The 9413-nt window shown below is 49.0% G+C and overlaps 1 protein-coding gene across 2 annotated transcripts in view; it reads left to right on the forward strand.

Moving 5' to 3' along the window:
* Positions 1-9413, forward strand: part of ZFAND3 (zinc finger AN1-type containing 3) — a 316314-nt gene extending 306901 nt beyond the window's left edge. For both annotated transcript variants that reach the window (XM_016152684.2, XM_016152686.2), the window contains one exon: positions 7052-9413. In XM_016152684.2, coding sequence (XP_016008170.1) covers positions 7052-7206 — 155 coding nt within the window. In that variant the 3' untranslated portion in view covers positions 7207-9413. The remainder of the gene's footprint in view (positions 1-7051) is intronic.

Below are 9413 nucleotides of genomic sequence, written 5' to 3' on the forward strand. Positions count from 1 at the left end.
TCTCTAGATAAAACAGCCTAGCATAATGTAGACCTGCAGCCAGCCACACCTGCCCTTCTCCTTGTGTACTCAGGGCTTAAAGGACTCGTCGGAGGAGAGTTCTCACACAAGTCAGGGTTGATGGCACAGTATCCTTCATGGTGCGGGCACCCTTTTCCCCCAGGCCCTCCCCAGCCCCCGTTGCAAAAATAGAAATAGGTTTTTTCTCGATGGAGGCAAGAATGAAGGGTGGGAAGACTTGTTCTCTGAATGTCAGGTAAAGTGAGGCTGCCAGAGTTAGGTGATGGAAGAGGACATTACTGGCACAGGGCAAATACTCACAGAGGAAAGGAAAAAGGTCATTAGAGTTTCTTCAAGAGTGGGGCTGTCTGGAGAGACTACATTAAAGGATACTGAGAGTGGTGAATTTTTTTATACTTTTAAAATGATGTCTGTATACACAGCGTCGAGAGTTTCATTAAGCTGGACTCTGACACAGTTCCATTTCCCTTCTCTGCTGACTGCTCCCAGAGAGCCGTTTGCCGAGTGCGTACAGCTACTTTAGGAGTTCGGAGCACAGGGCTCTTGGATCTTTGCCTTCTATTACACTCCTTTTTGTTCTAAAATTTAGCTTATATGTAACTGGCATTTTAATTGATGGGGGGCAGCTGATTGCTTCTGTTTCAGAATTGTCTCAGTATGACTTAGTGGTTTTTATTAAATAGTCGAGTGGGCTCTTCTAAATTATAAGTTCTCCTTTCCTTTGAAAAAGAGACAGACATGCTGATGCCCAGCATCACTGTGGCTTTAGTTTCATCGCCCTTCAGCACTTGACCTCTGTGCATCTGCCCCGTGCTGTGTCAGCCAAGTCCGTGAGCTTGGATCCAATTCTTTTACTTAAAGTGTGATGCTTTTCCCTCCATGCGGAGCTGGGGATAGAGAAGAACGTGAAGTAGTCTCATTCTCTTCCTAAAACACCTGCAGCTGCTTTGCCTATACCATGGGCCTGATGAAGTAAAATGCATTAAGATCCTTTAATACATTTCTGTGCCACCAATTCTGCCTTGGGCATTGGGTCAGCAGATGTGGTGGATATGATGTAATCCGGGGATTGCTGCTGGTGGGAGTATAAGTCCCTAATGCTTTCCAACAAGCTTTCCTGTGGCCACCTGCTGCTCCCAGCGTGTACTTACAAATGAGCTATGAGGTCAGTTAGCTGTCCTGAGCTTTAAGAAACTTACCTTGCTGGAAAAACGTGATTCTTTTTGCTAATGAGCTTGCCTGGCCATTTCAGACACATGGATCAGTTCTATTTGTCATTTTTTTTTTTTTTAATAGGCACTTTAGATAGCAAGTAGTGCTTAATTTGGAGAGTCCTTACCTAAGTTTCTCAGGAAGCTTTGGGCGGTCTGGGGTAAGGTTTGTTTGCTGGAGCGCATGCACATCTGTAGGAGCAGTCTTTGAATTTCCTCCTACCTGGACACACCTGTCAGGGCCTCAGCGCCGGCTGCAGCAGGCACAGGCTGGGACAGCTGGTGGGCCCGTGCACCAGGGCCAACGTGCCCATGGACAGACAGCAGGCAGAAGAGCATTGTCACCTCCGGCTGCATACCCGTAGATCATTTCACCATGCCTCAGTCCCCAAGGCTTATCAGTATTTTTAGGTTCTGCTTGAACCTTTGACAATTTGAAATTCAAATGAGCAAGAAAGTGTAAAACCTTTCTTGTAAGTGAGGTAAAAACACCAGAGCAACTGGAGCTGAGGCCCGCCCTGGCCCCTCCCTTTACTAAAGCGGCTACTTCGGGGGATCCTCCAAGTGGGGGAATCTGCAAGGAAACAAATAGTTAATTAAAATTCACCCAGTTTTGGCAACTTTAAGTGGTCCTTTTTACTTCAAGATAAGCCAGAAAGCAACATTACTGTCTGGCAGAGATTGAAGGAAAATGACAAGGGCTCAGACTGAAAGGGAATTTTGGCATCACTTTGTTTGCCTCCCTTAGCAAATTCCATAGAAGACAGTTCCAACCCCTCAATCCTTAGGGTTCGGAGGGGAGTGCTGGCCTTGGGGTCCAGCATCTCAGCCAAGGGTAGGGGTTGCACTGCCTGGGGATATAAGGTTGGCTCCCTCCCTGGGCCCTCCACCCACTTTCCCCACCCCTCGAAAAGGTAGCCATTACCTCTGGCCTCTGGGTATGGGGAACAATGGAGGGAAGGGAAGTGGTAGGTGAGGCCAGACATCTGGTTCAGCTGCCTCTAGAGCCCTGTCTGCCAGCCCTGCTGAGGGGTAGAAAGACCCTTTTTCCTCAGCCCTGGGTGAGGCCTCTGAGTGTTCTTGGGTAGTCATTTTTGTTTTTGTAAACAAACCAGTGAAACAGGAAATATCCTGGCCACTTTCATAGCACTTAGAGCAAGGTGTTGGGTGTTAGGCGATCTTTGCCTAATGATGATTGAGTTTTTGCAAATTGTTTTTGATCATTTTTATTTGGTCTCAAAAGACCCACGCCCCTCCCTTTGTAAGCAGAGGTGAGGTTTAGTCCTGAATGAGGGCATCTGAAAGAATTCTATAACTTGCAGTTGTTAGCTTTAAAAGCTGAAGGGTCAAAAGTTTGGTTCGCACCAAATGAGCATTTTTAGAAAACCTGCATGTCAGACCTTCATGAGTCTTGGGAGAATGAGCCTCAGTTCCATTTTCTGCTGGGAATGTGTTTTCAGGAACATCGTGTGTTGGGCATCTTCAGGTCTTTGTGGCATATGGCTCATCGGGTCACAGGCTGAGTCCAGATGTGCTTGTTTATACCCATGAGCAGCCTCCATTGAAATGCCTCTTCTCTCACAAGAATTCCCCCCAGGCCTCTCTCTGTCCAGGGCAAGGAACCATTTCTCATTTATATGGGATCATTTTGGGACAGAGGGTTAGCTAGGTCTGGAATGATGTTTCCTTCATTTGTTTTTTGTTTTAGGGTTTTTGTTTGTTTGTTTTTGCCTTATGCCATAATCATGTGTCTCTGATGATGACAGAGTCAGGGAAACCCCTATTCTCTCCCCATCTCTTGCTGTCCGCAGCCAGAGGCTTGGGCACAATTCTGGAGTGAGCCACTTAGACTGTCTAAACAGGCATCTCCTTCCTCCCCTCCTAGTATCGCCTCCTCAGTTGAAGGTTTTCCATCCTGAGGGTTTTTCATACTGGAGACTTCTGGAGACCTTCCAGCCCAGCTCGCAGGGAGCTGACTGGTATCACCTGCTGTGGTCGGGCCTCCTGCCCCTCTTCCCATGCCCAGGATGCTTTGTCAGATGTCAGGTAGAGTCAGGTGGAAAGGGACGTGGAAGGATAGGACCTGGAACAAAGTGCTCATAGAGCGGCTTCTTCATCCTCCCTGTTTCTTCAAGGCCTCATCCCAAATTGCTCTCAGTGCCAGCAAGCAAAGAAATGCCCACAGAAGTTCCTGAGCATTTTGTGCACATTTACTGATAACAACTCTGGCAGCCGTAATGGAGCTCTGCGGCTTCCTCGTAGGCCAATATTTCATGGAAAACCAGTAATCTGGGTCTCCAAGGAGCAGGGCAGCCAGTCATGTGACATGGTAAGGAAAGGGCTGAGGTTAAGCCACATTTAGCAGGCAGATCATGTTTTCAAAAACTTTTGCCGTGGGCATTTTTTTCTCTTCGGGGAGTCAGCATCCTTTTAATCATATTATCTTACCCCTTATCCCGTATCCCTTATCCCTCCTAGCTTCCCAAAGCACTGTATGCTATACAGCTATCATAAGCAAAAATATATTGAAATTGTTTTCAGAACTACATAATGTTGAACTATAAGGCCATAAGGAGAGTGTAGATATGGATTGTATGTATGTGAACACGTGAGTGAATTCAATTTTAACATGTAAGTTTTTATATGTATGTGTATAACTTTTAAATCAGGGGAAAAAAGAAGTGTGTGATACCCTGGGCGATAATACCAAAGCTTAGCAGCTCAGTTCAGTGTCCTTTGTACTTTCACCCCTTCTGGGCATTGTTTTGTTTGACCTTCTGTGGGAAAGCCCCAACTGGTTTCTGACGAATGGTGTGGAGGATGACCTGGCCAAGATGGAGGCTTTAAATGCCCTTTAAAACTGTTCATCACTGAAGTTAAGAGCCTAAACTCATCTCTCACCATACCCAGCTTGGTCTCCAAAAGTCAATGAAAGTAATTGCAAGTTCTTTATCCTTGCACTGGCTTCTGTGGGTACTAGGAAAAGAGGGTAAAGATTCATCTCACCCACCAGTCATTCCTGCCCTCCCCTGTATCCAGAACAGCCCACTCTGACTACTGACACTGACACTCAGTATTTGGGACAAGTTCCGGCTTGTAACTTCTTGGTGAGTGATCCTGACAGGAGAGGAAACTGAGCTTAATTCACACCATCTAATAACCCTAGTGCAGCAGCTTTCCAAAATTTCCCCTGACTTTTCCCCAGTGAATTACAACACCATATTTCCTAATTGTTACCAACACCACTCCCAAAATTTAGTTGCTATTTAGTGGTTTTCACCTTTCAAAAATCAAAGCTAAGTGTCAAGATGTGTCTAACAGGTTCACAGAACTTGGATAGAGAAATGAGGTGGTTTTGACTGGATGGAGAATCCTTGGGTGAGTAGACAGAATATTGAGACATTGCTGTGGTTGCCATACGAAGCGGCTTAGTTGGCTGCCCCCTAGCTGGTGGAAGGCACTCTAAGCAAAGCTATGGGAGTGCACAGTGAGGACAAGACTGGAGTCCCCTTCACCCCAGTCTGCCTTTAACTAATGACGTATTAGGCTGAACCAGGGCCAAGTTAATTTCAGGGGCAATCCATTTCCTGCTATTTTTATTCATCAGAAGGAGGAGAGCCTTGGGACCCTCTCCTGCATCATCCCAACCTCTTGAAAAAAGGGAAGAGGAAAGGCAGCAAGAGTCCTCCCGCCCCTTATTATAAATGCTGAAGGAACAGAAATAAAATGTCTACACACACTTCCTGCCACCACACAGCTGGTGCTGCCACCCCAATTTCTGACCTTGCAGCAGGTTCTCCCCCATCAGGTGGGCTTTGTTCCACAAAAATGATTGTGCTTATTAAATGGAGGGTGCGTATTGAGACCATCAACACTTCTGCTGTGAAATCCTTTAGGAGAAAGACAACTGGTATCCAATATCTTCAAGTAATGAACTTATCAGTAAATATAACACATGAGCTCATTAATCTTAACTTTACTTTGGACCAAGTGGGAGCTCTGCTTCTCAAGAGATGAAAATTTTATCTCTGTTCTTTTCCTTAAACCTAGTCCCAATTTAGAGTTAGACATATTGCCCTGCTCTCCCTGGGAAGCAGTTAATAATGTGTTTTCTCTCACAATGGATAGTCCAGGCTCAGCCTGGTCGCTCAGGCCCCCAGGCCATGTGCACGTGCCCCATACACAGCACGAGCGCAAGGCATCAGAGCAGCACTGTGAGTGTCGGCCGTGGAATATTATCTGGGTGAGGTTGATCTTTAAGTTAAGGCTTTTGAAACTCTTGCCCATCCTAGCCACTCAGTCTTTGCTTCAATTTCTGCTGTTCTTCTGAAATCACCACTTCCACCCTTCATCTCTGAAAAGAAAAGAAAGTGAGGATGTGGACATGGACAGATCACAGTTTGCAAGGGTGGCTGCTCTGGCTGTTGGAATCTAGGCATAAAAGAAAGAAGTCCCGGAGAAGAGATGCCATTCGCTTGGAGAGTGAGTGAGGAGAGCACTGGCCTGGCAAGGCTGCTGTGGGATGCCTGCTCCCCATACACAGGGAGAGGGGGTTTAGGAAAGGATTCAGATTCACCCCACAGGGTGGTCCTGTGAACCTGGTCTAGGCCCATGGGACCTGGAGGTGTGGCCAGATAACTTATGTGATCAGGTGGTGGCGAGGAGCCAGCCAGCACTGGCAGGTGTCTCCCCAGCCCAGATTCCCCTCCGCGCCCCCGGGGAGAGAGACAGACCCAAGGGGTGTCAGATATGTCCGTATGCAGATCCACTTACCTGTCAGCAGTCCTAGAAATTAACCAGAAGAGGGCTGGGAATATATGACGTTCTGATACAACTTGTGTGTTCTCTTTGTCCTCTGAGCCTCTCGGCTGACTCCTCGAGGCCGCTCGTTGTTATCCATCAGGGGGACTTCATCTGTCCCATCTTCCTGCTCTGTTGTCCTCTCCTTCATTCTTTGTTCTGCCAGCATCGCCAGTGTCTCCCTTGGACTTCTCTGCTCCAGAAAGAGAGGACAGTTGGCAAACCAGAGCCAGTGGGGTCAGAGTGTGCCTGCAGCCCCCTCCACTTCTGGGAGGGCAGGCCCCGTGGGAAGGCCTGAATGCATCCCGCTCCTTCGAGACAGCGATTAGAGCTCAACATTTCTGTCCTTTCCTCTTCTTATGTATAATACCTTTTCCAGCACTTGAAATAATCCATTTTCCTTTGCGATCCCCCACTCCCTTGCGGGTTGTGGTTTGATCACTCCCACCATCACCCCAAGCCCTAGCTATACAGGAAGTAGAATGTAATTTAAGCCGTAATCATTTCTGCTCCCTCTTTGCCTCCTAGAAATAGTAGGTGTCCTGGGGTGGATATTACAGTTCGCCCAAGCCAGAGAAAATGCTGAGCTGGCAGCTCCGTGTTCTCCTGCCTGCGTGGTAGCTGAGAGGGAAGGGGCTCAGAGCCCACTCATTTCCTAGAAAGCGGGTCTGTCTCACGGCAGCAGCCTCCTTTGGGTTCTACCGTCTGGATCCAGGCAGGAGCAGCAACAAATGCAGAGTTGGCCTCTGAGCAGCTGCCCTTGGCAGGGGTCGTGCCCCTCGGACATTCCGAGGACATCAGACTGACTTGGGGAGGAGCCGTGCAATGTGGAAGTGCCGGCCCTCTTGTTAAAGGGTGGGAGGACATTGTAACAAACTCTTTAGCAGGAAGAGCCCCTGCCCTGACCATCCACTCGCCGAGATGCCCTTCCCGTCCTCCAGGCCGGAGTGAGAGCTGGACTTCGGGCACGTGAAGGCTGCTCTAATGGTCTGTTCTCTCTGCTTCTCCCGCCGCTGCAGGTTACGTGTTCTGTATGTTACATCGCCTTCCCGAGCAGCATGACTGTACATTTGACCACATGGGCCGCGGCCGAGAGGAAGCCATCATGAAAATGGTGAAACTGGACCGGAAAGTGGGGCGCTCCTGCCAGCGCATCGGGGAGGGGTGCTCCTGAAGGCCGGGCACGGCCGCCATATGACGCTGTTCTTAGTTCACTAATGTTAGCCTTATTTAGGACAAAGTCAGCCAGACACCTTGTACTGGGCACGCGTCAGACTACAGCCAGTCCGTTTCCTTTCTTTAGCCAGCCATCCTGGTACTGTAGTTTAGGGGTTGATGGTGGTTGAAATTGATTTCTGGCTGGTTACTAAGGTGCCTGCTAGCCATTGTATAAAATTAAAACATGAAGAATATTTTTTTTTGAGCATGGCTAGTGGATTTAAAACAACACATACCTGTCACTGCTGGAGTCAAACTTATAAAAAGCCTTAAGCGGAAAGTGTTCCAGACGGAGACTCTGAGTTAATAGAGGAGTAGACGCTGATGTTAAAGTTCCCACGATGCACATGGCTTTGCCAGAAACTCTGGTTAATGTCCGGCCTTTCACCTCTTCACTTACCCTTAGTCCCAGTAGCCAGGGTACCTGATGGCCATGTGTGCCTTGGCCACAGGAGGCTGCTGAGTTTGGCCACGTGGCTGGGCTAGGTGGTGGCCTCGCTCTCCCACAGAGCTGGAAATGGGGGTGGGGGGACAGGTTCTTATGAAAATCTTATGAAATTTTTTACCTGACTTGCTATGAAAAAACTCTCATCACACAAGAAAAAAAACAGTAACCTCACTTTGAAAATTAGCTCCACTCAAGACTAGTCCACATAGAGAACCACCTTCTGCACAGGACCCCACGGTCATGAGAGGCAGCGGGGCGCACCGACCCCACTGGCTCTGGTTTGCCATTTGCCAAGTACAGGGATCTGGCAGTTGATTAAATAAGGCTAATCGCAGCACAGCAGCTTTGGCGGGGGTCCACAAACTGGCCTCTGCAGCTAGATTTCTATACTGGGAGTTTTTTAAAAGACGTTTCAAAGCCAACAGGAATCAGTAGAAGTGCTGGGGAGCACCTGGGAAGCCACTGCCCACAGACTCTGCCTCTTCCAGCAGGAGCCTGCTCAATCCCCTTGAGGCCAAGAGGATGATGGCCTTGCCTCTCGTGGCTGTGCACCCCCGTTGTCCAAGGACAACCAGCCCACGTCTCCCACGTAGCAAGTTTAGTAAGGGAGGCAGCCTATGTCGCAGGGATGGGTGAGTGTGATCCATCAAGAAGAGCGGTTCGTGGCCGTGGTCCAGCTCCAAGAGACATTTGCTCCAGCAGGTGGGGGTGAGAGGGCACGTTCTTCAGCTCTCGCCTCTAAAGGAGGGCAGAACGGAGGGCAGTAGCCACAGAGCTCAGGCCAGGTGGGGGAGGGCGGCGATGGGCCCTTTTGCCCATATTAGGAAATCATGACCATTCAGGTGGAGTTTGGGGGGTAGACGGGATCAAGATTCCCTTGAAAGCCGAGCAGGGGTGAGTGTCCCAGAGCCCCTGTCTGATGCAGGTCAGTGAGAGTTGAAGGCTCCTGCGGAGGCAGTTTGGGTCTGCCTGCCCACAGGCTACTGGAGTAGTTTAACCCAGCAACTTGCCCTTTCACAGCAAGCAGTACAACCCTGTCTGCAAATTAATGCCTGCAACTGCAAACGTTATTTGATCCAAAATACTGAAATAGGAAATCATGTTCTCCCAACCGCCTCTTCCCGCCCCACCCCCACCAGAGTGGAATCCGCTGCAAAATCTCCAGCCTTAATTCTTGCTTCAGGACCCAGGCCGGTGTCTTGCTCTTGGGCAGTCCAGGGCAGAGGGGCCGGGTCTGCCCGCGTTTACCACTGTTGTCAAGCCACGGCCCTCTGGCCAGCCCATGGCCATCCTCAGTGAGGCGGCCCGCCTAGGCCCCCTGCCAAGCTCTGATCCCGAAGAGGCCACCCACGAGCCCTTCCGGCCCTCCTCAGGCCCCATGGCTGCTCTTGCAGGCAGCATGGGAAGCAGGCTCTCTGGGGAGCCGGCCGGGCACAGGGCTCGCAGCCCACGCTCACTTCCTGATGGTAGAGCTCGGGGGGAGGGGGCTTGTTCCCCTGCAGTATCTGTTCTGTGAAGTTTGTTAAATGTAAGGAAAGCTTAAATTCTTGTATCTTTAAAAGAGAAAATCTTATTTAACCCTTTTGTGTTCTAGATTTACTTACACACATAGCCTAGAGCTCAGTTTTAGTTTTAACATTGTGAAAATATTAAAAGAATCTTGTAACTTTATTCTTTTTTCTCCTGCTGAAAAAAATTAAACCAATCGTATGAAA

The sequence above is a fragment of the Rousettus aegyptiacus genome, unplaced genomic scaffold, assembly GCF_014176215.1.
Source record: "Rousettus aegyptiacus isolate mRouAeg1 unplaced genomic scaffold, mRouAeg1.p scaffold_m13_p_1, whole genome shotgun sequence".
Classification (NCBI taxonomy): Eukaryota; Metazoa; Chordata; class Mammalia; order Chiroptera; family Pteropodidae; genus Rousettus; species Rousettus aegyptiacus.